Source organism: Curcuma longa, chromosome 4 (genome assembly GCF_044706935.1).
Source record: "Curcuma longa cultivar G26 ecotype Majalengka, Jawa Barat chromosome 4, ITB_CL_G26_1.1, whole genome shotgun sequence".
In the NCBI taxonomy this organism is placed as follows: domain Eukaryota; kingdom Viridiplantae; phylum Streptophyta; class Magnoliopsida; order Zingiberales; family Zingiberaceae; genus Curcuma; species Curcuma longa.
In genome coordinates this window covers 12,223,526-12,251,215 of record NC_133864.1, presented here as the reverse complement: position 1 = coordinate 12,251,215, position 27,690 = coordinate 12,223,526, and the positions used below count along the sequence as shown (strand labels likewise).

The 27,690-nt window shown below is 42.3% G+C and overlaps 7 protein-coding genes and 1 pseudogene across 8 annotated transcripts; 4 read left to right on the top strand and 4 right to left on the bottom strand.

The window, feature by feature from the left end:
* Positions 1-586: 586 nt before the first annotated feature.
* LOC141828414 (uncharacterized) lies at positions 587-1,803 on the bottom strand (annotated as a pseudogene).
* Positions 1,804-4,321: 2,518 nt separating this feature from the next.
* Positions 4,322-4,708, top strand: LOC141827099 (uncharacterized). The gene has a single exon (XM_074714371.1). The coding sequence runs from the start codon at positions 4,322-4,324 to the stop codon at positions 4,706-4,708; it is 387 nt and encodes a 128-aa protein (XP_074570472.1).
* Positions 4,709-5,129: 421 nt separating this feature from the next.
* On the bottom strand, positions 5,130-5,876 carry LOC141826733 (protein DMP2-like). Its single transcript, XM_074714022.1, has one exon. It carries the CDS (start codon positions 5,861-5,863, stop codon positions 5,252-5,254), a length of 612 nt encoding a protein of 203 aa, XP_074570123.1. The 5' UTR covers positions 5,864-5,876; the 3' UTR covers positions 5,130-5,251.
* Positions 5,877-6,723: 847 nt separating this feature from the next.
* LOC141826732 (BTB/POZ and MATH domain-containing protein 2-like) lies at positions 6,724-10,625 on the bottom strand. Its single transcript, XM_074714021.1, has 4 exons — positions 10,059-10,625; positions 9,322-9,670; positions 7,404-7,680; positions 6,724-7,262 (listed from the first exon to the last, which is right to left on the bottom strand). Exons 1-4 carry the CDS (start codon positions 10,502-10,504, stop codon positions 7,087-7,089), a joined length of 1,248 nt encoding a protein of 415 aa, XP_074570122.1. The 5' UTR covers positions 10,505-10,625; the 3' UTR covers positions 6,724-7,086.
* A 315-nt stretch (positions 10,626-10,940) lies between these two features.
* Positions 10,941-14,645, top strand: LOC141827676 (RNA-binding protein Y14A-like). The gene is made up of 4 exons (XM_074714979.1): positions 10,941-11,247; positions 12,254-12,390; positions 13,174-13,319; positions 14,279-14,645. The coding sequence occupies exons 1-4, from the start codon at positions 10,977-10,979 to the stop codon at positions 14,325-14,327; spliced, it is 603 nt and encodes a 200-aa protein (XP_074571080.1). The 5' UTR covers positions 10,941-10,976; the 3' UTR covers positions 14,328-14,645.
* Positions 14,646-15,092: 447 nt separating this feature from the next.
* On the top strand, positions 15,093-16,791 carry LOC141827098 (cocosin 1-like). Its single transcript, XM_074714370.1, has 4 exons — positions 15,093-15,420; positions 15,509-15,786; positions 15,885-16,334; positions 16,405-16,791. Exons 1-4 carry the CDS (start codon positions 15,093-15,095, stop codon positions 16,789-16,791), a joined length of 1,443 nt encoding a protein of 480 aa, XP_074570471.1.
* A 55-nt stretch (positions 16,792-16,846) lies between these two features.
* Positions 16,847-18,414, bottom strand: LOC141827097 (cocosin 1-like). The gene is made up of 4 exons (XM_074714369.1): positions 18,087-18,414; positions 17,733-18,010; positions 17,192-17,641; positions 16,847-17,122 (listed from the first exon to the last, which is right to left on the bottom strand). The coding sequence occupies exons 1-4, from the start codon at positions 18,412-18,414 to the stop codon at positions 16,847-16,849; spliced, it is 1,332 nt and encodes a 443-aa protein (XP_074570470.1).
* A 6,119-nt stretch (positions 18,415-24,533) lies between these two features.
* LOC141826316 (uncharacterized) lies at positions 24,534-27,563 on the top strand. 2 transcript variants are annotated; one of them, XM_074713560.1, is made up of 12 exons: positions 24,534-24,817; positions 24,978-25,059; positions 25,148-25,224; positions 25,692-25,798; positions 25,932-26,043; positions 26,134-26,250; positions 26,339-26,430; positions 26,519-26,585; positions 26,666-26,744; positions 26,836-26,927; positions 27,059-27,202; positions 27,307-27,563. In XM_074713560.1, the coding sequence occupies exons 1-12, from the start codon at positions 24,683-24,685 to the stop codon at positions 27,328-27,330; spliced, it is 1,128 nt and encodes a 375-aa protein (XP_074569661.1). In that variant the 5' UTR covers positions 24,534-24,682; the 3' UTR covers positions 27,331-27,563. The 2 variants fall into 2 exon arrangements, with proteins under 2 accessions (XP_074569661.1, XP_074569660.1); XM_074713559.1 differs by lacking the exon at positions 27,307-27,563 and having other exon boundaries at positions 27,059-27,229.
* The last annotated feature ends 127 nt before the right edge of the window (positions 27,564-27,690 follow it).

The following is a 27,690-nucleotide window of genomic DNA, read 5'->3' as shown; positions in this document are numbered from 1 at the left end:
TGGCTTCAATTATTTCATGCCCTAGAACAGAACGGGGAGGTGCAATTGGGATTGGAGAAGCTTGTTCGTTTTGCCATGTGCACGAAAATGTATGCCTCGTTCCTATTTTAATAATAAGATCAGTTATTCAATTCTCATAGGGAAATTAAAGGCACTTATTTAAAAACAGAGAGCAATGGGCTGGGGGAGATCGATTTGTAATTTAGCTAACAAAATTAGAGTGACTAAGGAAAAGGAGGAGGCAGGGGAGCATGCTGCACGTTGTGGTCATTAGCCAAGTTGTAGTGTTGCGTATGACCCATGAAGAAAATAATGTAAATTGAGTTGAGCCCTGCCATTCCTTGGCACTGTACTCTGTGGGGAGACAAAGCATATGCGAGAAAAATCTTATTCATACCTCCATCAACAAAATAACAGCTTTTCCATTGTTCATTGTTGGATCAATAATGGCATTAATATTCCCACAATATAAGTAAATATTTTTTACGTTTGTTGTTTGTAAATAAATCAATCAATGAATCTGATATACATGAGTTCGTCGTGCTCTCTGTAGTTCGATCCAGCAATGGCGTAACCGATCGAGGAATTAGCCTTGCCACTCGGGGCACTGGTCGAGGGGCGCACCCTCTGCGATCCTGCCTTGAGCGGGCATGGAGTGTCCAAGGGCGGCACCACGAATTGTACTGCAGGCAGAGCGACGCCCCCACGGGGAGGGCGGCGGTCGCCGGACCGTTCTCAATCCTTGTCAAGAAGTTGTGCTGCAGGTAGAGCAGTTGCATGCCATTGCTGAGCCCCTGAACCAGGCGACTCGGCACCTCCCCGGTGAATCTGTTATTGTTGAGGTAGAGGCGTCCCACCGCGGCCAGCTGCAGAGGTACGGTTCCCCAGAGCCGGTTGTAGCTCAGGTCCACCACCGGGATGGCCACGTCGTCCTGTGGGGGCACCACCGGCCCGGAGAAGGCGTTGCGCTGTAGGTGGAGCGCCGCGAGCGGAAAGCCAAACACGGCCCCCGGGATCGGCCCTTCAAGGAAATTCGAGCTGAGGTCAAGGAAATTGAGTCGGATGAGCCGAAGAAGCACGGCGTCGACTCTGCCCGTGAGTGCGTTGGAACCGAGAGAGAGGTGCCGGAGAGAAGGAGGAAGCGGCGGCACGGGACCAGATAGCTGGTTGTGCTTAAGGTCGAGACGGAGGAGCGGGGAGGAGGCCGGGAAGGGAGGGATGAGCCAGAGAGTTGGTTGTGGCAGAGGATGAGATTGGAGAGTTTCGGTGATGAGACGAAAGACGCCGGGAACGAGCCGGAGAGTTGGTTGTAGCTGAGATCAAGGGTGCGAAGGCGGGAGAGACCACCGAGGTTGGTCGGGACGGAGCCAGAGAGGAGGTTCTTGCTGAGAGCAAGGAAGCGGAGCTCAGAGCAGCCGGAAAGGGCGTCAGGAATGGGACCAGTCACGCGGCCAGGGACGAGGGAGAGCTCGACAAGCGCAGAGAGGCGGCCGAGCGCAGGATCAAGGCGTCCCTCGAGACCCGGCGCACTGGCGCGCGGATCTCCAAGCGCCAGCGCTACAACATGATCCCCGGCGCAGAACACGCCGGGGAAGGTGCAGGGATCGGCGGTGAAGTCCCAGCAGATAAGAAGTCAGAGCCGGGCATGTCCCTTAGGCCCTTCCGGATGGCCTGCAGAGCTAAGAAATCAGCTGGGTCCAGAAACGCCGTCACGCCGCTCAAACCAACCACCACCGTTATCGCCGCCGCCGCCGCCATAAACCGTCGGAAATCCCGCAAGCGAGAACACCCAATCCCCTCCATCAGCGCCGCTTCTGTGCTTTCGATGGTCGACCTGCTTGCCGTTGCCGCTCGAGGTTTAATAAAGGATGGCGGGCGATGGCGTGAGCGTTGATTTTCTGTGAACGGTGGAGGCGAACACAGCTAGCCTTATTCGCTCGCTTTCTCGTGGAGAAGGGACTGAGCGCTTTGATGGCGGAACTGTACGAAGGAAGAGATAATGAGATCACAGAGAAAGAGAGAGGAAGAAGATTTGGGGAAGAAGCTTAGCTCTCGGCTTCTCTAGCTCTTCTTTCTTCTCCTCCTCCTGTTGCCGTTGACGATCGATGTTCGTCCTTCGAGCTTGGAGGGCATAAATCGATCGATCCCTCGTATCATCCATGACCCCCACCAATAGAGAGGAAGCGGAGGGGTGGTCGGTCGGACCTATTTATGTGCCGCATTATCTTTTTTACAAATTTTTTGGTTCGGTCGGCAAACGGCTTTCCGAAGCCATACGCTTCGGTGACAAGGTGGCACCATGTGACTGAGCTTAGGATTGGAAACGGGCCCCACATGAAACTTACTGGAAAGGTGCTTGGTGGCAGAGAAAGTGAAGGAGGGTAGGGCTACTGTGTCGACTAGATAAGAATTATTTTTCTTTGGTTTTTTCTTTGGATCATTTTCAATGAAAATTATCTTTTAAAAAACAAATATATATATATATATAATGTAAATATTGATTGAATATTTCATTTGGCCTTTAGCTTCCATGCTAATGGTCATGTGATCTTCTCTTTCTATGAACTTAACACTGACCCTTTTTCGTTTTCTCTATTTTTACGTTCTTCTTGGCGTTTCCTTCGTCTTCTCTGGATCAACGAGGGAAAAGGAAGTTGTACCAAATGTCTACTTTCACTGTAAGAGCCAGTGCAAGTCTGATTAGAAACCCTCGCACAAAGTCATATTTTCATGTGCATTTCGTCAGATAATCAACTTTGCCTAATGATTAAGATGCTTTTGCTTTGGATATGATTGAATTGGTTAGTATGATACAAATTTATTAAAATCGATAAGGGTTAAATTTTGATAAAGTTGAGACAAAGCCTTCCTCTATAGTGATTAACTATAATTTTTTTATTTATTTCTTTATAGATAATCATGAAGTTAATCGTATAGAACTACTGAGATGATAAATTCATCTTTTACTAAAAAGATGTTTTTGTTTATTGTTCCTGTTGAAATCCACTCCTGGATGCGTCGACTCTTCTTAGTACCACACTTGGATGAGGTTGGGCTAAGAGGAGATCATGAAGCTGTTGGAACCTGCGCTCACAACAATCGTGAGAAGGAAGGCCAGGGGTTACCCTGGCGCGACCACTCCGATGCTTAAGTCAGTTCGTGAGGGAGGAGGAAGAAAACTAGAATGTGAAGTGAGAATTGTGAGAGCGTATACCTTCCTCCAGTACAGAACCAACCTTATATATGAGTCTGGGGAGTCATGCCACATCATGAGTATGGTTAGGGTCACATCATCGGTATGAATTTGTTAAAAGGTATGGTATATTCAGAGCGTATGTCCCATCGCTGACTTGTATATGAGAGGTCATGTCACGTACACCTGTCAGGGCATTACTATGATTAGTTGCAAGGGTGGCAGGGGGATATTCATAACCGTATGATGGTGGAGTGGTCTTTCAAGGGACAGGATAAGAAGAGTCAAAGGGAGTCGATTCGGCTCGGACGGATGAAAGTTGACAAAGAGCCGAATCGGTTCGAGAGATCCGTTCTCTGTCAACTCGGTTCGAGTCAAGAGGATGATTCCGTATTGAGGATTCGAGTCAGCTTGGTTGATTCGAGAGTAGAGGAGAATCTCCCTGAGAGGATTCAGACTCATTATGGAGGACTTCCACCAGATCGGCCTACCTTCCCTGGCTCGACCTGTAAGACTCGACTCGGGGTAGAGGTGCCAAAGGATTCAGCTTGATCCAAGCTCTATGAATTGCGCTGGGCTAGATCTGATAGATTTCTCTTAGGCTTAACGAACCGCGACCCCACTCCTTATCACCATAACATTTATGAAATATAAAATTAACTGAAAATTGTTAAAAGTGGAACTATTAGTGAGCATTTCAATATAAATAATTAAAAAGAAAAATTAAAAATTAGATATATTTTTTTAAATAATAATAATAATAAATTGAAGGTAACTGACTGGATGCCTCGTGAATTGGCAGGCCGCCGGGCCGGATAAGGCGAAATTGATATGGCATTCCCATTCGCAAAACGACGATCCGTGGGGCCCGCAGCGGCCTCCTCTTTGAGCCATCCACGCGTCCCGCTCATTCTCACCCACGAAACCCACCCACCTCCATAAATGCTCGTCACCTCGACCTGTGCGCATTGCTCCTCTCGTCGCGACTCCCTCCTCCACTTCTCCTCCTCTCTTTCGATGACCAGAAGAAGAAGAATCGAAGTGCTCGTTCTTCTCGTTTTCCCTTCTTCCATATCGAATTCGTCCCCCTCGAGCCGGATTTTTAGAGGCATTGCAGCGATCTCCGCCATGAGAACCGAGGTGGTGCGGCCCCAGGACTGCCTCCTCCGCCGGATCAGAAACCCCTCCGACAGGCGCATGGCTGGCAGAAGAAACAAGTCTCTCAAGGAAGCGAAGCCGAGGAAGCGCGAGGCGACGCTCGCCGGCGTCGGGTCGGAGTGCGTGTCGGGGTGGATGGCGCGGGATGCGGCGGCCTTGAGAGAGGTTCGGGTGAAGAAGACGTTTTTGACGCCGCCTCGAGACGTGTACGCGGGTTCGGCGTGCACGCTCTCACCGTCGCCGCGAGCATTGCCACTGCCGAGATTCTCGAGGAGGAAAGAGGAGTCGCCGGCGGCAGCTACATCGGTGGATCCCTTCGCCACTAGGGACTTGAGGCGGTTGCTTCGCCTCGAATGACATGACCTGGATCTTGATTCATGGGAGAGAAAGGAGGAAGAACCCTAAAAATCAAATTTTTATGACTCCTTTTCTTCTCTTCCTCGATCAAAATCCTTTGTTTTTCTTGTACCCCGTGCGAGTTTTTTTTTAGCCCGGATTGGGTTACAGAAATCTGGATGATATGTGCCAAAAAACACAGAGAGGAAACGTAAATGAAATAAATGAGGAAAATTGAGGTGTGTGGAAATCGGTTAGTCTCGAACTCTTTCAATATCCATGGTAGAGAATCTATCAATAATCACAATAAATTGAGTTGTGAAAAGTTCTTATTTTGATCCACTTCGTTCCCCAACTTTCCTCACCTCAATTAATGTGACAACGAAACCAGATTGCTTGTCTTGAATTGCTTGATGAAAACATTAATAATCCATGTATTTCAGTCAGTCACTGATGGCATCACACAATCAAATCATTTTTTGAGTGACATATATACAATAAATCTGATCAAAGAAACAGATTGGAATTGCAATTCACAAAAACAGACCATTTTTTTTTTTTTGTTCATTTAGCACTGTTTTCCGCAGCAGCAGTGCCATTCGGAGGATATCCAATTCCATGCCTATTGTTGGGAAAGAGCATGAAGACGACGCCGGCGACTGCGCCGATCACCGGTGGCAGCAGCACCACCAGCGTCTTCTCCTCCACGAGCAACGCCGGATAAAAGCACGACGCGGTGTTGTTATCCAGCAGCGCGACCGCGGCGAACACGAGCAGCGAGAGGGCGGCGTGCGCGAAGTCACCCAGCCGGAGCTTGTACCCGGAGAGATCGTTCCTCGCTGCGGCGCCAGGGTCGGAGAAGAGCCAGATCCCCCGAGCGGTGACGACGCCGTAGTAGAGCTTGCCGTCCGAAGGGTCGACGAAGCTGTCGGTGAAGCAGGCGAAGCAGCAGTTGAAGGCGCAGACGACGAGGAGCGCGCCGGAGAGCCACCTGTTTACGGGGAGGCAGTGGCCGGCGTTGGTGAGGAGCGGGCTGAGGAACTGGAAAAGGAAGACGGTGCCGCTGGGGAGGAGCTTGATGAGGTCCCCGACGCTCTTGAATGCGCGCTCACTCATCGTCGACGCTCCGCTTCTGGAAGAGGGTTGCAGTATCCGAGCTTCGAGATCTTTGGCCATGGCGATGGGAGGTAGCTAGGCTGTACGTTTGCGTTAAGAATAATGCATGAAGGTATTTATAGAGAGATGGTGGAGAGAGTTTGCTTGCAAGTATACAGCAACGAGGCCGGCCGGTGCATGAGGCATGAGCTAATGTGTTTGCTTGCACTCTTTGCATGCTTCTTCCGTGGATATTTCCTTAACTTTCCCTCTATATTCTTTAAAAAAAAAATAAATTCATCAAAACGTGATTAATCATATGATCATTACGAAAAAATAAATCAGAAGATAGATTACAGGGATCACTATGACGAAGGAATTATTTCAACTTCATCAACAATCCTTATCCATTTCAATAAATTTATTCCAGAATAACCAACTCAATCAGAGGTTTCATTGTATACTCAAAAGTGAGGATGTGAAAACTTATCATGTCTTTTGAATAGATAGAGCATGAGATGAGGGGTCGACTTATGAGCAAGTTGCTTTTAGAAGGACAAGATTAGCACAATTGCTGCTATGCATGATTAGAAGATATGAGGATTTATTTATTGTTTTCGTGCACGCTTGTCGCTTGGATTAATTAATTAATTTTAAGACATAAAGGTAAGACAAAGGATTGCATCTCACTAGCGGGGAGTTTTGAAAACTAGTTTTTTTTTTTTTTCGATTTTCAAACAAAACGGCAGTTGAACCTTTTAGCTATGAGTGATATGTTTTCCTGTTACCGTGGAGTTGATCTGATTTTAGTAGCCATGCTTGCAAGTCATGTTTGCCAATCTACTATCGAAACTTCCATGGTTTATGAACAACTTATTTAAAATGTCACGCTTTTAGTATCCTAATCATTCTACTTTTACATCTGTTCCAGTTAAAAACTATTAGAGCACATAACACTTATGCCTTAATAATGAAAGGACGCATGGCTTACATTCAACTGTTAAATGACGAATAATTCAGTCCATGACTGAGACAATGTATACAGAAACGCAGGCACTTAATGGTGAAGGATCCGAACTGGAATTCTACACAACGGCAAACATTTCCTCTCTTCCACAGAATTTCCTTAGGTAACAGTGCAGGATCCAAACTGGGATCTTGAGAAGTAAAGCTCGGCTCTTCCGTGATAACGTAAGACCAGCGATTTTGTAGTGCAACTAAGATACCTATATGTTGACACCAAAGAATTGCAACCCTGCAAACAGTGGGATGTTAACTATACTCATCCTGCTGCAATGCAAACATCATATCCGTGGTTTCACACGCCTTCCATTTGTGTCACTGCCGTCGAGGGCATCATCCGCATACACACTGGAAATCACAGAGTTTTCTTGAATTCTGGCGACGTACTCAAGAAGCTCAGATAGAACAGATGGGCAGCTGAGCTTCAAGTAATCAAATCCCTCTGTTTGCATCACAGCTGCAGAATTTATCAGACGAGATAAGAATTTTGCAGTGGAGTAGCATGTCATGCTCCCTAGAAATCAAACTCCAAAAATAGTTGTGCAGTCGAGATGTACTATGAAAATGAAATAAGTGGAAGAAAGGTTACAAATTGCACCTCGCAAGTTCTCTGGTAAGGCAACAAATTTGAGGCAAACTGATTTAAGCTGAAAACAGTGGTGCTGCTCAGCAAGTGCTAGAGTCGTGGCCACTGTATTTATGGCAACATTCTCACACAGCTTGACTTCGCATTGTAGTTTAAGCCTATCTAATGCATAGCGATCAGCAGCAGCAAGCAAATGCTGAGCCACTAGAGTGGAAGCATACTTTGTGTTTAGACCAGCAAGCTCTTCCATGTCAGGTACTGTATCCCAGTAGATGTAATATAGTAGAGCCTGAAAATGAAGCAGAATTTTCCATATTGGTGTAAATTCGAATGAGGACAATACAATGACCATGTACAAATACAAAGCCCTGCTGCTAAAATGAGCAAGGAGATAAAGTTACACTGAATTTATGTGTGCCCCTTTACTAATAAATTAAGCATGCATAAAAGGTAAAATTGAGTCCTCAATGTCAAAGAATACAGAAACATACTAAATGCTAACATACAGACTGTTTTTTTTTAGAAAAATATTAAATAACAAAATATAACCTGCAAGCCAATTGATTGTGGACTATTTGAATGACTACCATGGACAAGGACAATCGTTAAGACGATAGAATTTAAATTCTGACTTGGAAGTGAAAATTAATATATGCTTTCTCCATTTTTTTCTTCATCAACTTATTTCAGGAAATTCAGAAATAGTTTAGTGTTGGAATTGGGATCAAGGATCAACAATTACGTTATTGTGAAAAGGCAATATCATTTTCCACCTCAGGTTGTACCTGTTGGGTGGTTCTGGAAGATTGAGAGCAGAAATTTGCAAACCAACACCAGAAACTCAGGACAATGATTGCATCAACTTCACTACACTGTTGTGCCAGCAGAGGGCATGGGCCTGAGACTATAAAAGAGGGCCAAAGGATTTGGGGAGCAAGAATGGTGGAAAAAGTGTATCAGTCCCAATGGGTAGCCTAACAGTGGAATTATTTTGGTGTGTTTTTTTTTTAAAAATCACACACTAGCATCAGTAATTGTTTTGCTAAAAACGTTATTCTCCAATGGGCAATGTGATAAAAAAAATCTGAGAAATTTCAATACAATGACACCATGGTTAGGTAGGAAATTGCAAAATTGCCCTTGACTATTTGAATAAATCCATCCAGCTCAAAACAGACCACAGACTTCATCTTAAGAGAGAAAGCATCTAGGGATGTAAATTTCACTTCATCCATGAATTACCTACCTAAATTTCCAATGCTAATGCAAAGAGAGTCAAGAAGTAAAGATGATATGGTTCGTCATCATGCCATTTAAGGACAAACTATTTGGGGTCTGCAGATATAAGCAGAGGCATACATACACAAATCATACAACTACAACCTCACAGCATGCCAATCTTTATAAAGGCTTAGTGCCATAAAAGAATACACACAAGCAATTTATAATCACTCATCTAAGTGATAAAAGGAAATAATGCAATACTTGACAAGCAACTGAAAAGATATTTCATTATACTAAGGGGTTACAAATTCTTATTGCTTTACATTGTTCCTTGTGTTAAATCGTTATCTATGCATTCTCATGATATCTATCTTCATTCGTGTCACACTCAAAATAACTGAGACAGTTGCCTTGCTGCAGTAAATTAAAGATGAATCAAATTTAAAAGTATTCATCATATTTTGATGGAATTAGCACAGATAAACAACATTCTATGAAGACAATACTGTCCATGAAAATGATAGACATTCAGAAAGAGATAGAGATACTCTTATCACTTTCAATTTTCTAGAAAGTGCATTGACTTAAACAAAGGGTAAAAGCAAGGTGCTAGGTGCTAGAGCAAAAGATCATACTTGATGTTGTGCAAGTTAAGTAGTGTAATGGCAACAAAGAATTACAGTTAGAAAGTGAAAGAGACTACAACCTTAAAAACTGGAGCTTCCATATCTTCAACTCTTATGCAATGCATGTTTCTGTCTTTCATTGGACCAAAAAGTTGGGCCATGAACACAGGTGATCGAGCTGCAAGTACCAATTTGTGAGCACTGAAAATCTCACCATCAACCTCAAAACTCACATCAGCTCCCTCTCCACTTTCAAGAAGCCGACCAAAATGGTGGGCTATATTAGAAGGTGGCACTGGTATGTTGTAGGTTCTGGGTGCCTCGGTGTGTGATCTAACAACACCAACAGTACAATTAACTAAGAGACAATCATCTTTGAGGTAATCTGATGTCTCTAAGGCAGTTCTTTTGAAAAAACGTTTATAGCCCCTGCACCATGACAAAAATTGCATAGCCTCGGAATTAGTCATCCGGATTACGCACTGCTACAAAATTAACTATTTTTTATCAGTACGAAGCACGTATGAACACTTGAAATGCAAAGAAAATCATCATAAGGAAGAAAAGGAAGGTATATTAGTATATTACCTACCAGATGACCCCATTTCACTAACTAATTCTCTAATTATGTGCTTACTTTAGATTGCTACATAATTTCATTGGATGTTTAAAATTTGATGACTTTCGTGATATTAAAACAGTGGAAAGAACCAATTTGGGCAAGATAAAAAGTCAAACTATACGAACAAAGATGCAATTGGACGATAACACAAAAAAGGAAATAAAAATTGCAAGCCTTGTAATCGACCAAACTCACCACATGCTGCCTCGATACTTGAGCGTGTAAGGGCCGCTCTCGAGCCTCCTCCCAAAGTGGCTATGTACCTTATGCCGCTCCCTCCCGCTCTGATCCAGCAGCGTCAGCTCGAACAGCGCCCTGACGTCAGCCCCCTCGCTGGCCAGCGCGATAAACAGTGACACATACGTCGCAGCGTCCTCCGTGCTCTTCCCGTCGGGGTAGAAGTAGATGGCCCAGTCGTAACCCCCCACGGAGAAAGTGTCCGACGTCGTGTATTTGCCGATGCCCATCCCCTTAAGCAGCGAGTACCCGGAGACCTTGAAGTGGTGCGATCCGTCCACGGTGTCGGTGACGGACGTCGAAGCCGTCTCGGTGGGAGGGGCCGGGAGCCGCGCCGGAGAGGACGAAGCGGACAAGGACGGTCGGCCCAAGAAGCCGCCTCTGCAAACCCTGTCGCCACCCATCCGAAGAAGCGCGAGATCGAAGCCGACGGTCGCGGTGCCGATCTAGGGTTCCCGAAGAAGAAGCTAGGATCTGCACGGAAGGAGAAGGAATCGAGGGAGAAAGGAAGAGGCGATAGGTGAGGCCGATTAATTGCGGAGAGGGGCACAATTGACCGAGGAAGGCTTTTGTAACCCATCAATGAATGCTTGGGTCCCACCACAAGCGAGCAGCGGAAACTGCTGCCGATGAGCATCGCAAGGTCAGGAAGCACGAAATTTGATTCCTCCGCTTCCGCGTTTAACCTGGTGGCCCCCGCGTCGTCGGTGATTCGACGAAACTTCACCGGAGCAAGGGTAGGGCCACGTGGTAAGCTTATAAAAATATTATTTCTTCAAAGGTATGATAATTGCAAAAAAAAAAAAAAAAAAAATCAAAAACAATTATCCCATCGATAAGGGAAAAGAGGGAAAGAGACCGAAAGGTGCGAAGGCGATGGCGGCTGTCGTAGGGGATGTGGAAGTGGTAGATTTCGAGCCCGACGAGGATGATCTCATGGACGAAGATGTTGGCGCCGCTGAGGCCGACCCCTCTCCTGTCCCCAAGCTCCGATCCACGGTTGCCGGAAGCGGCTCCTCTGGGTTAGGACCCAGGAAGACCAAAGGCCGCGGCTTCCGAGAGGAAGCAGGTCCCGATCGCGGCGGTCGGCTGTCTGCTAGGGATTTCGATTCCCTCGACTCCGATGGAGGCCCCGGGCCGCAGCGGTGTAAGTTGGGGGAACCCTAACCTGATGCGATGCTCCTTATTATTTGTCTTTTAGGTTATGGGGTTCCTGGTTGACGACGCCTCTCCATTTCGCTTGTTCCTATTTTTTCACATTGTCTAACGCGTGGATCTTTACTTCTATATGAAATGACAGTATCGAAACAGAAGTGAAAGGTTGAAGGAAACTCATCCTAGATACATTAGATGGAGTCGCTAATGCTCCTATTTCCTAAAGATTGAAGCCTAATGTCATTCATTATATTCCTTTTAGCCTTATTAATCCGTGAAATTTCACTTATTCCTGTTCTGAGTATGATGTTATGCATCTAATTGGTTAGCTGCATTTTTTGCTCGGCACTTTATATTTTGAATTCTTTGTACGCGGTGTTTGCATAATACAAAAGTGTTATGCATCTAAGGATGGCTGAATTTGGTGTCGAATGAATATTCCCATATATCTACATGTGAATTCAAACCTGCAAGTACAATTGCAATTTTTTTGTACGGTTACATTTTAGTAATTTTTTTATTAAATGTAGTTTGCTTAGTTGTGGAATAATATTCAAGCTATAAATCCAGGAAATTATTAGAAGAGATGTCATGTAGTTATTTTTGCAGTGAATAGTTAGAGTATTAAAAATAAATGAGGGAAACGTCAAAAAAAACAACATAAAATTCTTTGTGCTTATCCAGAATTTCAGTCACTGATGGAACTTACAAGATGAAGACAAACCCTAATGTACTGTATAACTTATAATTTGTGAAAAATGATTGCATTCCTTTTGACAAAATTGATATTTATAGTAGTACATTCTGAACCAAGTTAAACGTTTGATGTATATTTGTAATAATATTTTTTAACTTGGAGCATATATTAATTGTGTAGGTTATTTGTTTCCGTGATAGTATACTCGTGTTCTTTTTTTTTTTGCTTGTACATCTTTCTGCTTCACTGAACGATGTCTTTGCTGGGATTGTATATGACAAATACAAATTTCATATCGCAGCTATTGAGGGCTGGATTGTGTTGGTAACTGGAGTTCATGAAGAGGCACAGGAAGATGATTTGCACAATGCCTTTCGTGAATTTGGTCAAGTAAAAAATTTGCATTTAAATCTTGACCGCCGTACTGGTTTTGTTAAGGTTAGTATAATAATTTCTGTAAACTGGGTGAAAAACTCATTAATAGTAAGAGAAAAGTTTTAAGAATTGTCAGTTTTTCATACCTATTATTATGAACAATTGTATTCCTGCAGACCTGAAATTTTACGAATTTGGATATTTTCCTTTGATAATATTCATCTCTGTAATAATTTTGGACTGAAAGAAGAGGTCCTAATTTGTTTGTAGTGTTAATCAGATGATTATTAGTACAATTCTTGGTTAACTGATGATGTTATTTGACTTGATAAGTTTAGTGTTGATTGTCAGTAAATTTCATATTATGCTAGTTTTTGTTTTCAAATGGAATATACCAATATCCTGGTATCTTATTATGCATATTAGTCCTATACAGACTAACAAATTAGTTTTCTAGCTATACATTAATATAGCATGTTTTTACTAGCCTTGCTTTATGTATGTATCCCCTCTGTGTTTTTACAGCTGCAAATGCATTTATATTGTGAATATAGTAAATGCAAATGTGACCATATCCCAAATCCTTCAAATTTTATTTAGATAACAGTTTCACATCACCATGACTGCATCTAGAAAATAATATGAATTGGTCTTTTCATTTTATTAACATGAATTACAGATGTGTAGGGTTGTGGTGTATTTGCACTGATAGGTTAAGTCACATAATGCTATGTTGGACAGGGATTGTTTAATGCTAGGTTCTTGTAGGCATGTTAGGCACTCAATTTCATTCTTCTTATTATTTATTTTGCACAAAGTTGTGAAATGTACATTTTTCTTATGTAGGGTTATGCTTTGGTTGAATTTGAGAACTTTGATGAAGCACAAGCTGCAATTACAACACTTAATGGAACTGAGCTCCTTACACAAACAATTTTTGTTGATTGGGCCTTTAGCAAAGGTCCTATGAAGCGTAGAAACACGAGGAGAAGGTAATGTCACAATAAGATATGATTTTTTTTTATTTAATGCCATATTTTAGGCAGCAAATTAGTTGTGCTTTGACAACTTGTAGTATAAATTTAATTGTTTTCATCTATGCTTCAATGTTAAATATTCGTTTGCCTTCTTTTATGATCTTTTTCCTAGTACATTTCTAAGTTTGATTTTGCCTTCTACACTTCTCCCTTCTTTAGATTAAATAGGGTGATATACTCATATTCACACAACTTAACTCAAACCATTCATGTCAATTGTTTATTCTATTTGATTAGTAGTTTCCTGTTATCCTCTTGTTACCCACTTATAAATTTAATTTTTTTTCTTCTATCAATTCAAATAAGATGTTTGCTTTCTTTTCAATTGCATCATATGACTTAGTTTCCAATGTATCGGTCGGTCCCCTCCCTTGCTCAGTTTGTTCAATCGTACTTCATTCACTCTAATGTGGATATGGTTCCTGCAAACCCCCAATGGGATGCCGTCTAATCTTTCCTCCCAAACCTCCTCACGAGATTTCTATGGATTATACCTGTTTCCTTTTCTATAATATTCAACTAATTGATAAGTATGTTTGTCCAATTATACTCTATCTTTCATGTGATTCATTTATGTTCTGGTTATAGTGGATTTTTAGATTCCTAAATTTTCTTTATCACTAAACTACTGTCCATTAGATAATTCATTTTTGTAATTATGCATTTTTAACACGTCAATAGGTTCATGCTATGCATGGCTGAGAATCTAATTCTGTTACTGTTATTTAATTATTTTTAAATCTCTGAATTCCTTACGATGCTATGTTTTAGAAAAATTATCCATCCTAGTATCCTAACTGGTGAGGTTATAGTTATTATTTCAAAGATGTAATGTTTGATGAGCTCTTTCCAAAATCATCAGTATTTCAGTGCGTTCAAGCAACTCTATCTTAGAAGTGTGTTTCAACCTACAGATCCCCACGAGCTCATCGTTCAAGGAGTCCTCCAAGGAGGAGATATTGAATCTGCTTTGCTCGACAAGCTGTGATTTTGGATGCTGTCCTCCCATTACATTTCATTCTACAAAAATTTGATCGGAAGCATACCACTGCAGATTCTGAAAGTTGGACTATAAGAATGAGAAGAGTAATTTTGCCTGTATTACCTGTCGAATGCTACCTTGTCTGCTTTAGCTATTCCCTGAAAACCGAGTAATTAACTGTGTGCCAAGGATGTTTTAATGGATGGCTGCTATGGCTAATCGTAATGTTTTCATTGATCTCTGTTGTCATACACAATGACGTGATCTTCCCTACCAATGAGATATTTGATTTTTTTTTTTTTATCTCGAGTGGGTAATTCAAGAGATGTTCACGTATGTACTTCTAAAACAAAATTGCATTATGCACCAAATGGATTATTTTATCGGGTCACAAATAAAATCAAACAAAATATGTTTGAAATTGTACTGTAAGACTTAAATTCAGGGGAAGAAAAGGGCCAAAGGAGCTCACATGTTGCGCGCAGCATGCAGTTGGAGCTCTCAACTAATATAACTCGGCTTCTTCTCACCAAACCATGGCAGCGGTGCTCGAAAGCTTGCAACAAGCAACTGAGCTTTTTCTAATGCATTCCTCCCTCGTCTCGTATCGTAACCGCGCCACCAAACATTCCACGTCCATCCAAATCTAACTCGCCCTATAAATGTCCTCCCAATTCCCACATCCTTCTTCACTACTACTACCAGTAATTCTCTCTAGTTAAGTGTTACTCGTCATCGGACAAGTCATGGCTTCTTTAATCACCTGGGCCCTCGCCCTCCTCCTCCTCTGCCACTGCTGCAGCTCCGCGCGGATTAGCGTGAGCCAGCAGGAGGAGCGAGAGCAACCGTACGGCCACCTCAGGTTCCAGCAGGGGATGTGCGGGATCGAGCGGCTGAGCGCGCTCGAGCCCTCGCGCCGCGTGCCGTCGGAGGCCGGCGTCACCGAGTACTTCGACCAACTCCAGCAGCAGATGCAGTGCGCCGGCGTGTCCGCGCACCGCCGCACCATCCAGCCGCGCGGCCTCCTCCTACCGCTCTTCTCCAACGCCCCGAAACTCATCTACATCGTCCAAGGTTGATTCCATCTCATCATCAATTGCGCGTCGATTTCCTAACTGCCTTATCGATTCCGATTGCTAACGAATAATAAATGAATATACAGGAAGGTGTGTCGGTGGAATGGTGATCCCTGGTTGCCCGGAGACGTTCCAGTGGATGCAGCAAGCGGCAGGACAGCAATGGGGCGAGATGGAGGAAGCAGGGCAGGAGCAGAGGTTCCGGGACGAGCACCAGCGCATCCAACAGTACCGCGAGGGAGACGTCATCGCGGTGCCTAACGGAGTTGCACACTGGTTCTACAACAACGGCGAGGTTCCCCTCGTTGCCATCACCATCTCCGACGTGAGCAGCGGCGCCAACCAGTTGGATAACCTTCACAGGGTGGGTAACTAAATTCATTTATTAATTATTAGCTAAAGTACAATTAATTAATTCATAATCATCCAGTTAACTAATTGATAAGCACGTATGATATAAAGGACTTCCTATTGGCGGGGAGGGAGAGACGAGCAGAGCAAGGTGCACAAATGGAGAGGGCAGAAGAGAGAAAGGGAGTCAATCTCCTCAGTGGCTTCGACACTAACTTGCTCGCGGAGGCACTGGGCGTTGACAGGGAAGTAGCGAAGAAGATTCAGAATCCGGAAGACAAGAGAGGAGACATGGTTCTCGTGGAAAGAGGACTTGAGATGTTGCGTCCATCGCGGTGGATGGAACAACAAGTGCAGCAGCAAGAAGAACGACAGGGTCAATGCCCGAGGAACGGACTAGAGGAAACCTACTGCACCTTGAAGAACAAACAGAACATGGCTGATGCGATGCTCGCTGACTACTACAATCCACGAGCTGGAAGGATTACCATTCTCAACAGCCAGAAGCTTCCCATGCTCAGATTCATCCAAATGAGTGCTGTGAGGGGACAACTACGAAAGGTAATAGTGAATATACCAGTTAATTAATACATATATAATGATTTCTAAAAAACAAAAATTACTTGTGCAGAATGCTCTGGTCGCTCCCCTGTGGAACGTGAACGCTCATAGCATAGTGTACGCATTGAGGGGAAGTTGCCGGATGCAAGTGGTTGGACACCGAGGGCGCACTGTCTTCGACGGTGAGCTCCGTCAGGGTCAACTGTTGGTGGTTCCTCAGCATTTCGTTGTGGCCATGCAAGCACGGAGCGAGCAGTTTGAGTGGATCGCTTTCAAGACCAACGACAATGCCATGGTGAGCCAAGTCGTAGGAAAGGCTTCCGTGCTTCGTGGCATGCCGGTTGAGGTGCTCATGAACTCGTATCGCATCTCTCGGGAGGAGGCGAGACGACTCAAGTTCAACAGGGGATTTGAGATGTCCATCTTCACGCCGAAGTCTGAGAGGGAACTACAGTGACAGTCGGGCAACTAACTAGTCGGTAGCTATAGGCCAATAAAGCTTGACTTAGGTTTCAGCTCAGAAACCTGAGGCTCGAGCTACTCCTCTCTTCATCGAACAATAAAGCCTGTACTAGTTTGATCATAAATAAAAATAAAAACATAAAATCGCTCCGTGCTTGCATGGCCACAACGAAATGCTGAGGAACCACCAACAGTTGACCCTGACGGAGCTCACCGTCGAAGACAGTGCGCCCTCGGTGTCCAACCACTTGCATCCGGCAACTTCCCCTCAATGCGTACACTATGCTATGAGCGTTCACGTTCCACAGGGGAGCGACCAGAGCATTCTGCACAAGTAATTTTTTTTTTTAAAAATCATTATATATGTATTAATTAACTGGTATACTCACTATTACCTTTCGTAGTTGTCCCCTCACAGCACTCATTTGGATGAATCTGAGCATGGGAAGCTTCTGGCTGTTGAGAATGGTAATCCTTCCAGCTCGTGGATTGTAGTAGTCAGCGAGCATCGCATCAGCCATGTTCTGTTTGTTCTTCAAGGTGCAGTAGGTTTCCTCTAGTCCGTTCCTCGGGCATTGACCCTGTCGTTCTTCTTGCTGCTGCACTTGTTGTTCCATCCACCGCGATGGACGCAACATCTCAAGTCCTCTTTCCACGAGAACCATGTCTCCTCTCTTGTCTTCCGGATTCTGAATCTTCTTCGCTACTTCCCTGTCAACGCCCATTGCCTCCGCGAGCAAGTTAGTGTCGAAGCCACTGAGGAGATTGACTCCCTTTCTCTCTTCTGCCCTCTCCATTTGTGCACCTTGCTCTGCTCGTCTCTCCCTCCCCGCCAATAGGAAGTCCTTTATATCATACGCGCTTATCAATTAGTTAACCGGATGATTATGAATCAATTAAGTGTACTTTAGCTAATAAATGAATTTAGTTACCCACCCTGTGAAGGTTATCCAACTGGTTGGCGCCGCTGCTCACGTCGGAGATGGTGATGGCAACGAGGGGAACCTCGCCGTTGTTGTAGAACCAGTGTGCAACTCCGTTAGGCACTGCGATGACGTCTCCCTCGCGGTACTGTTGGATGCGCTGGTGCTCGTCCCGGAACCTCTGCTCCTGCCCTGCTTCCTCCATCTCGCCCCATTGCTGTCCTGCCGCTTGCTGCATCCACTGGAACGTCTCCGGGCAACCAGGGATCACCATTCCACCGACACACCTTCCTGTATATTCATTTATTATTTCTTAGATAAGGCAGTTAGGAAATCGACGCGCAATTGATGATGAGATGGAATCAACCTTGGACGATGTAGATGAGTTTCGGGGCGTTGGAGAACTGCGGTAGGAGGAGGCCGCGCGGCTGGATGGTGCGGCGGTGCGCGGACACGCCGGCGCACTGCATCTGCTGCTGGAGTTGGTCGAAGTACTCGGTGACGCCGGCCTCCGACGGCACGCGGCGCGAGGGCTCGAGCGCGCTCAGCCGCTCGATCCCGCACATCCCCTGCTGGAACCTGAGTTGGCCGTACGGTTGCTCTCGCTCCTCCTGCTGGCTCACGCTAATCCGCGCGGAGCTGCAGCAGTGGCAGAGGAGGAGGAGGGCGAGGGCCCAGGTGATTAAAGAAGCCATGACTTGTCCGATGACGAGTAACACTTAAACTAGAGAGAATCACTGGTAGTAGTAGTGAAGAAGGATGTGGGAATTGGGAGGACATTTATAGGGCGAGTTAGATTTGGATGGACGTGGAATGTTTGGTGGCGCGGTTACGATACGAGACGAGGGAGGAATGCATTAGAAAAAGCTCAGTTGCTTGTTGCAAGCTTTCGAGCACCGCCGCCATGGTTTGGTGAGAAGAAGCCGAGTTATATTCGTTGAGAGCTCCAACTGCATGCTGCGCGCAACATGTGAGCTCCTTTGGCCCTTTTCTTCCCCTGAATTTAAGTCTTACAGCACAATTTCAAACATATTTTGTTTGATTTTATTTGTGACTCGATAAAATAATCCATTTGGTGCATAATGCGTGAACATACGTCATTGAATTACCCACTCGAGATAAAAAAGATCAAATATCTCATTGGTAGGGAAGATCACGTCATTGTGTATGACAACAGAGATCAATGAAAACATTACGATTAGCCATAGCAGCTATCCATTAAAACAGATTAACATATTTTTCACAATTGTAATACCATCAATATATTTTCTCAAAGCAGATTAACAATTTTTACATTGACTTTTGTAGGATAAATGGCAAAATGAGACCGAATTAACCATATTCTCAATAATTTTGACAAACGCAAATGTTAGTAAATGTTCTTTCGACACCTTGATGGCTGATCTGGTCCAGCAAGAGAAGGGATATCATGCCTTAGCAATGTAATCACGATAAAGTATTTCCGATTGCCTGACTAGTAATCGAGTCGGTCTTCAAAATAGTTGGTCTCATGGACTCAATCCCTAGCTAGGATGGTCGGTCTTCCAATAGAAGTTTCAGTCTCATGAAGTCATCCCACCGACCATCGGGGTAAATTGGGAAGTGCATCATTTGATTGTGTTCCCCATTTGAAAGAAAATTCTTGTAAATACGCCGTAGCTGGGGATCGAACCGCGAATTTCTGAGTCACAACTCAGATGTGTTACCATTGCACCGGGGACTAGAAGTTTGTAATCAAGAAAACATTAGGAGGGCCGTCGAGTTAAGACTCAGCTTGGCACGCTCAAGTCAAACTTTGGAGAAGGATCCAGAAAAAAAAAATGATAAGTAGACAATTGTAAAAAAAATTACTTTCCTAGATACTACAACCTTTGCCTTTAAATAATCAAATAATTATGTTGGTTCATAAACACACTTCTTCATTTTCTTATCGAGAGACACCTCTGTTGATGAGATATTTTTTTTTTTGGTAATCGATGCCTTAATAGCTGCCAAATCAAATCATAATTTAGGCAAACTATATTCGAAAGTGATTTAGTCTGAATTGACTTGAGATCTTCAATTGGGGTTGACGTGGTCTGAGATCCATTTAAGTTGACTCGGACTCGGTCTAGCTAAATCCAAGTTTGTCTGGATCGAACTCAAGCTCAATGCTAATGCCATTAAATGACGTCAAGGTAATTTTTTTTTAAATGAAAGAATGAGACCATACTCTTAAAAATTAATTTATGTCTTTCATAATTTTCACCACCTGAATTTTAGAAAGCTTTAAAGTGTTTGAGCGAGTGCGAGAGCAGCTACTAATAACAACATTAATTAGTAATTATAATTACTAATTGCTATAAGAATATGTTTGTGAAATTTAAGTGGAATTCTGAGTGAGTTAGGGGGCGTATGGTTTGATCATTTTCTGTTTTTATTTTTTAGAAATTATTGTTTGTTTTGTGTTTCTAATCTCATTATCTGGAAAATGAGAAGTCATTTTCTAAGAAAATAAAAAATGATAAAATATTATTTTATGTGGAGAATGGAAAATGCGGTCGACAATTAGAAAACACGAAAACGCGCTACGCTGCACGCCCATCTCCAAATTTCTCCTCGACAAACCTCATCACTCCTTTTCGATTTTCCCGCAAGCAAGCCGATGTCGCAACAGAGACCGTCAAAGGATCGCGATGAAGGCGAACGAGCTCTCCGTCCTCGCCTTCTCCCCTAGCGGAAAGCCCTTCTCTTTCAGCCACCCCTCCGTCGACTCCGTACTCGTCCGCTTCCTCTCTGCCTCGCCTGCTCCCCCTTGGCACCACCCCCTCACCAGGGCCCTGGTTCGAGCGCTCGGTCGGCAGGAGTTGTAACTCACAGAGCAGCTCGAGGCGGAGAGGAGGAGGAAGGCGACGATTTTCCTGCTGTGGGGCTCAGTGGCTGACCTGCTGGACGTCGACGTCGAGGCGCTCAGGTTGCCTGAGCTCGGCTTGCTGCATAGTGCGCTGGAGCAAGTGCAAGTGGAGGCGGCGGGTAGGGTGGAGCAACTGGCCGTTGAGGCTTTGCAACCTTTGAGCGTGGCGATCTACGCAGCTGCCTTTCTTGCCGCCACCGCCACGGTGGCGGCTCCAAATTTATTGGATTTTGGATGTACATCTCAAAGCTATGACTTCTAATGTTGTATCATTTAATTTCGATTGTGTTTTGTAATAATTTGATAGTTTCTATCTTCCAAAGTCATTTGTAATTTTTTTTTAATAATTCAAAGTGTTCGAATTTTCCTTAATTAATATTAAAGATAGATGACTCTTGGTTCGTCATCAAATTAATTAGGAGCATGAGATGAATTAGCATGATGAAATGAAAGTTAATGGCACGGGGCAAGAGTTGGTCGTAGATGCTTTTTTATTAAAAAATATTATTTTATTTCTAATTTTTTATATTAATAAATCAAACCTATTTTTTAATTTTGTTTAGAAAATAGAAAACAGTATATCATATCAAATACATTTTCTATTTTCTAAAAACTAATCAAAAAATAAAAAAATAAAATAAAAAATAAAAAATAGAAAAAAATTTCAAACTAAACGCCCCTTTAATTTTTTTATAGTTAATAAATAAGTAAAAATAAATAATAGATTAGACTTATTTTAACAAATCTCGATGAGATTTTTTAAACCGAATCACTCTCTAATAATATTATTCTTTTTACCAAATCAAATTTCAGTCATAAATTTTCCCAGATTACCTTAGTTTTCAAATTAATTCTCTCCAGATTATGGTAACCAATGGCGGAGCCAATCTATGTGATTTACCCGAAGATCTACGCCAATACAACACCCCGAGCTCCTCTTTATTCTTTCAAATTTTCCTTTTTTCGGTAAATCCAAGTTTTTTCCCTGTCCGACATTGTTGAACCTCCGGACTATAGCCTGGGTAACTCATAAGGTGGCTCGCCCTTGATCGTAACAAGTTAAGATGATCTTATCCTTCGTCGTGGTCAACTGTAATTTTCTGATTTACTTTTACTAAAAAATAGATTTCAGCTTTTGCTAAAAAATAATGTTATAGGTCGGTATAACCAAGTCCAAAAGGTCGAGATTTGGTCTAACTCGATGGCATGTCAGACTAGAGATATGCTCTCAGAGGCGACTGACTTGGTCTTACACCCCAGCTCAACCACCTTGACTCAGTACTCATCCAGGTCGGGCAGACGACCCCAAATCGGAGAACGGCCTCGATCAAGGTCCAATAACTATTCGACTAAATTCAACTTAAAATTGCATCAACTCGAGCCCAAAGCCTGACTCAAAAGACAGCTCAGGTAGGGTCAAACACCTAACTCGGCGTTAGGCTCGCTTTGGGATCTCACACCCGACCTCTCGCAAGGTTTGATTCCAATTGACCCCGACTCAGGTTTGGGCTCCCTCTGCTAACCATGTCCCACTCCCTCAGTGCTCCTACTACACTCAACCCACTTCGTTCTAATCATTTCCCCTAAGCGACTAGGCAGATCGCTGCCAGAGAGACACAGGCAATCATTAAACAGAGTGGTTTACCCCTTTTATGCAACGTCATGATGCAGTATGATGTCGTATTAAGATAAATGACATGACTTTTCGCTACAACAGTGTTGATGGGATGTTCTCCTTAGATGGAACATCTCTTCTGACAAGATCCTCGCTGATAGGATATTCTCCTTAATTACGATATGACATTTCTCTCGTAAGTCTATAAAACACTCGCTCCTTTCACATAGAGGTACGCATGATCATCATATGCACTCAATTAACATCCTATACTTCTCTGTGTCCTCCTCCTTTCTCTGGACCGATGCCTAACTTGAGCGTCGGAAGCGGTTGAGTCAGGACACTCCTGACCTTCGTCCTCACTCTCTTCTTCCTCTTGCAGTAGCTCAGAGCTCAAGGGGATCATAGGGCCTGCCATTTTCCTCTCTTGCCCCGTAGCAGTGAACTTCCTAGCCAGGTGTTCGATGACTCATTCGAAAGGACGATCTCAATCATAACAAATAATAATATTTAATACCACCTAATAGCTATTTTTTTGTCAGAATAAATTCGAATATCTAATTTTTATTCAAAAATTCATAAAAGTAGTTTGCATTTTGATTTTCGGAGGTAACTTAAAATTGAAGAGTAATCCCAAAAAACTAATGGCTGATTTGGTTAAGAATTAATAGTGGGACATAATTTGGTAATAAACGCATATAAAGGGTGTGATTCGGTAAAATCCTCATTTATAAAAATATATTAAATGTATATATGAAATAATGGGACATGAATTATTATATTAAATATTTCTTTATATCATGACTTTTTCTTCATGCAAAGCTCCTTCTTCCTTCTCCTTACAAATAGCAGAAGCCACGAGGCTCCAAACACACCGCTCCATTTGTAACGCAACGAGAAGAGAGAAAGAAAGAGGTAGAAAGAGAGGGGTAACTTTACCGGCGTCCCTCGATTCTTCCTCTTCTCCTCCTCCTCCTCTTACGTTTACAGTGAGAGGGAAAAATTAATCGAACGATCGAGATGGGGGCTTACGAACTCATAAAGGGAGAAGAGAAGGCTAGCGCCGGCGGCGTCGCTTTGGAGGTGCTGCATTCGCCGGAGGAGCTTGAGGCGGTTTGCGACGCTTCGCGGAAGAAGGATAAGCCTTCCGCATCCGCCGTCGCCACGAGGAACCGCCTCGTCTCGCTTGACGTGTTCCGGGGCCTCACCGTCGCGGTAAGCACGCCGCCCGATCCACATTGTTTCCTTTTTGGATTTTTTTCCTTTTTTTTATAAATTTATTTTCGTTACTGTCTGACTCGTCAAATAAGATAATACTTTTTTTTGGGTACTATCACAGCTATCTTGCTGGAAGATAATTTCCCCCAAAATTTACTATTTTGACATGGATTTTTGCGAGCGAGGAAAGAAATTTAATTAATTCGTCATTAATCGAGTTCCAAATACGGATAACATTGATTTGATTGCTAAAACTTTATTCTGTGTTTATTGCCTCACCTTTATCGTTTATGTTTTTCCTTAATCTCTTCTGTTGTGCTTCGTTCTAGTTAGAATATTGCTTTTTCATGATATTTTTAGGAATGTCTTTCATTTACTGACTTATGGTGTCATAAACATTGTTTAGAGTACTAGAATCGCATGGTTTGAACAAAAGTAGTACTCTTCCTCCAATTCCGTATTACTAAACAAATTAAATGAGATAGAGTGGAAATAAGATAAAGATAACACAACTCTTTTCCTTTCTTTTCTTTTCACTTTAGACCATTTCATATCACTTCTATTTTTCCCACTCGAAGTAAACACTGCCAAAAGAATATACACTATATCGAGAAGAAAAGGGAGAGTGTAGTTTAGAGATCACAGAAATTGATCAGATAAAATTTTAAATTAAATAATAATAAATGTACTTTAATCCGGCAACAGTTATTGTTTTGGAATCAACTGATGTATAATGCATACTTATGACACAAAAGATAAAGTAATAAATGAGGAATCTCGGACTTCAGTATGATACACCAAAGTCAGCTGTTGATGTCTCTTGCTTCATGGCACACTCATAGTAAGAAACAGATAATCTGACAGTCCTAACATTTTGTCTTATATAAACTTCTGTTCTTAATACTTGAGGACTTATGTGCTTTTTGACAATGATGCTTAGGATTCTCTTCTCATTTTTTGTACCTTTTATTTGTTAAATATTGTTCCCAACTCCATTTTTGATTGCAGAGTTGGAGAAGGATGGTTGCTACTGACCACCAGAAACATGTTCTTATCTTGTTCTACCTATTTGTGCTTTGCCAGCCAAAGATGGAAGCCTTTTGTTTAAACCAATAATCTAGATTTTTTTTATCACAAATAGGAGCATCATTTTTTGTTTATGCACATGTACTTCTCTGTCCTATGCATAAAATGTCTTTGTTGCCAGTCGTGACCAACAATCTGTTCATTGCAGCTCATGATATTTGTAGATTATGCTGGAGGATTTCTTCCAGCCGTCAATCATAGTCCTTGGAATGGCATAGCACTTGCTGATTTTGTCATGCCATTTTTCTTGTTTATAGTTGGAGTTGCACTTTCCCTTACATATAAGGTAAGCCATCAGCTTCATAAAATCCAAATCCCTTCTTTGATTTGAAACATCAATTTTTGCAAACTGAAAAAGATGTATTCGTGGTCATTACAGTGTGTTAAAGAATCAAAGTCAGTTTTTAAAATCCAAATATGTTATTTACACTCCATTTTTTGCTCAGACAGTGCCAAACAAAGTTATAGCAACCAAGAAGGTGATACTCCGAGCATTGAAGCTCTTTCTTGTAGGTCTTGTTGTTCAAGGTATACAACCGTTCCTTTTTGCATGGCTAAATAGATTACTTGTATATCTGGGTTATTCTTATAGTGTTATTGCATTAATTAAGTGTAGGTGGATACTTCCATGGGATTCACAATTTAAATTATGGAGTCGACATGTCAAAAATCAGATGGATGGGGGTACTACAGGTAGGATGTGTGCCATGATTAAATTAAATTTCTTTTCAGTTATGAACTCGTTATGCTTTTATTTTGATTTGTGCAAAAATATATCTTTCTGCTGATGCCATTTTCCTCTAATTGTATTGTTCACACCAAATACACAGGTACTATGTTGTCCTTGAATAATTTTAGTACATACTTTGGATGTTACAATTAGATTCATGATTTAGAGTAAACTAGAATGGAGGCTTCTCTTTCATTTCTTTTGGAAGATTCCTAATAGAAATCTACGATACAATTCTAAATAATGACTATGTAGAATCACAAAAGAACCCACACCATGAGCTAAATCGACATGCAAAATGAGATATAAGCTAAAGTGTTGTAAAGGCATTTCCACAAGGTTATAATATGTAAATGTTGTACTTTTTGTGAAAAAAAATATATGTGGATATATAAGTTGATTTGATCAATTGGAGTATTCTTTATTGCAGAGAATTGCAATAACTTATTTGTTTGCTGCTATATGTGAAATCTGGCTCAAAAGTGATAATAATATTGACTCTGGAAGTTCTGTTTCTAGGCCAGACAAACTTCAATTGTAAGTGTTGATTTAAAATATTGCTCTTGTCACAAAATCAAAGTAATTAGCGTTTATTTTTCATAAGTTGATTTAAACTGCTTTTCCATAAATCCTGCAATCTTCATCTTACATCCAACTTATTTTTGCATAGATTACTGTGCTTGGTTCTTACTGCCATTTACACAATCCTATTATATGGTTTATATGTTCCTGATTGGCAATACGAGATATCAGCTGAAGGTTTTACAACTAAGTTTTTCTCAGTAAGAATCACTTTCACATTTTTCCTCACTTCTATAGATATTTCCAAGATGAGTTTTTCATATGTAACTACCATTTTTTCTTGAATCCAGGTGAAATGTGGGGTGAGGGGTGACACAGGACCTGCATGCAATGCTGTCGGAATGATCGATCGCAAAATCCTTGGCATCCAACATCTGCATCATCGCCCTGTTTATGAAAGAATGAAGGTTTCTTCAAGTACATCACTTGTGTCATCAATCCTTCCTTTTCTTCCCTTTTAGTTTGATCATTTTTAGTTTCTTGATCTTTCTTCAGCAATGCAGCATCTATTCGCCGGCAAGTGGCCCCCTTCCTTTCAATGCTCCTTCATGGTGCCAATCACCTTTTGATCCTGAAGGGCTACTCAGGTTAGCATGCACTCTCCCGATTGTCACTAGTCTTCACTTCCCACACTCAATTCAGGGGATTTATAGTCCTACTAATTCAATGATACAGCTCTGTCATGGCAATTGTTACTTGCTTGATCGGGTTGCAATTTGGGCACGTGATCATACAAATGAAGGTAATATTCTAATAATCAAACCTGATAATAGCAAAAAACAAATGTGAGCTCATAGTGTGACATTAAAACTATTACTGCAGCATCACAAGGCTAGAATCATCCACTGGGCTATTCCTTCACTATTTCTGATAACATTGGCCTGTATTATGGAAGCCATTGGTATACAATAAACTCATTCCTTTTTTCATCCATTTTGATTGGGCCAAGACTTAATCGTCAAATTTTATAATCTAACATTTTATTCTCATAGGAATGCATATCAACAAGCCTCTATACTCTGTAAGTTACACCTGCATCACTGCTGGGGCTGCAGGCATGCTGTTCACTGCAGCATATGTGCTGGTTAGGAATCAAACTCCCTTTGTTCTATATCCCTACAATTTTTACCTTTATAGGAAACGAAATCGAAATCTTTATCTACTGCTATCAGAAATTTTCTGGCACTGAGCCTCCAGTTTCCTTGATGCATACAGGTTGATGTGTTTGGCTACAGGAGGCCAACCTGGGCCATGGAATGGCTGGGGAAGCATGCACTTATGGTGTATATTCTAATAGGCTGCAACATTTTGCCGGTTCTTGTTCAGGGATTCTACTGGAAGGAGCCTCGGAACAATCTGGTGACAAAAAAAATTGGATTTTCATGAGTTTTTGGCTCCTTTTTAGTGATTGCTAATCAAAGAATGGATGCTGAATTGTTCTCTGTTGCTTGATTTTTGATCAGTTGAGGCTCATTGGCATTCACTAGGCCTTGATACATCACACAGCTTTTTCAAAGATAGGATATGCTCGACTTAAGGAGCTCTCTGTTGGTGCAAATTTTCCACTTCACACAGAAAAATTTCCTCTGAACCTGTGAATTTTTTTCTTCTTTTCTTCTATTTTTTGAAGGAAAAAGATAAAACTGAGTAGCAGAGATATTCAGTAAGGATGAAATGTTTGATGTACATACACAATAACAAGAGCTTATTTTGAAGTGGATCAAAGAGTGAATGGGCTGTTCATGTAATAAACATTTGGTTTGTGAAGTTAGAAGATATATTTAGAAGAAATTTGTATTCAATTTTTTGTTTAATAAACAAACTGTTCATTTAATTTTTTGATTATT

Bases quoted from the DNA above. Each gene is read 5' to 3' on its own strand.
- LOC141827099 (XM_074714371.1), top strand. From the start codon at position 4,322: ATGAGAACCGAGGTGGTGCGGCCCCAGGACTGCCTCCTCCGCCGGATC.
- LOC141826733 (XM_074714022.1), bottom strand. From the start codon at position 5,863: ATGGCCAAAGATCTCGAAGCTCGGATACTGCAACCCTCTTCCAGAAGC.
- LOC141826732 (XM_074714021.1), bottom strand. From the start codon at position 10,504: ATGGGTGGCGACAGGGTTTGCAGAGGCGGCTTCTTGGGCCGACCGTCC. The intron at 9,671-10,058 runs GTGAGTTTGGTC...GTCATGGTGCAG, and splicing joins AAGTATCGAGGCAGCATGTG to GGGCTATAAACGTTTTTTCA. The intron at 7,263-7,403 runs GTGCAATTTGTA...TAAATTCTGCAG, and splicing joins CTTACCAGAGAACTTGCGAG to CTGTGATGCAAACAGAGGGA.
- LOC141827676 (XM_074714979.1), top strand. From the start codon at position 10,977: ATGGCGGCTGTCGTAGGGGATGTGGAAGTGGTAGATTTCGAGCCCGAC. The intron at 11,248-12,253 runs GTAAGTTGGGGG...TTCATATCGCAG, and splicing joins AGGCCCCGGGCCGCAGCGGT to CTATTGAGGGCTGGATTGTG. The intron at 13,320-14,278 runs GTAATGTCACAA...TTCAACCTACAG, and splicing joins CGTAGAAACACGAGGAGAAG to ATCCCCACGAGCTCATCGTT.
- LOC141827098 (XM_074714370.1), top strand. From the start codon at position 15,093: ATGGCTTCTTTAATCACCTGGGCCCTCGCCCTCCTCCTCCTCTGCCAC. The intron at 15,421-15,508 runs GTTGATTCCATC...ATGAATATACAG, and splicing joins ACTCATCTACATCGTCCAAG to GAAGGTGTGTCGGTGGAATG. The intron at 15,787-15,884 runs GTGGGTAACTAA...TATGATATAAAG, and splicing joins AGTTGGATAACCTTCACAGG to GACTTCCTATTGGCGGGGAG.
- LOC141827097 (XM_074714369.1), bottom strand. From the start codon at position 18,414: ATGGCTTCTTTAATCACCTGGGCCCTCGCCCTCCTCCTCCTCTGCCAC. The intron at 18,011-18,086 runs GTTGATTCCATC...ATGAATATACAG, and splicing joins ACTCATCTACATCGTCCAAG to GAAGGTGTGTCGGTGGAATG. The intron at 17,642-17,732 runs GTGGGTAACTAA...TATGATATAAAG, and splicing joins AGTTGGATAACCTTCACAGG to GACTTCCTATTGGCGGGGAG.
- LOC141826316 (XM_074713559.1), top strand. From the start codon at position 24,683: ATGATATTTGTAGATTATGCTGGAGGATTTCTTCCAGCCGTCAATCAT. The intron at 25,799-25,931 runs GTAAGTGTTGAT...ATTTTTGCATAG, and splicing joins AGGCCAGACAAACTTCAATT to ATTACTGTGCTTGGTTCTTA. The intron at 26,044-26,133 runs GTAAGAATCACT...TCTTGAATCCAG, and splicing joins TTACAACTAAGTTTTTCTCA to GTGAAATGTGGGGTGAGGGG.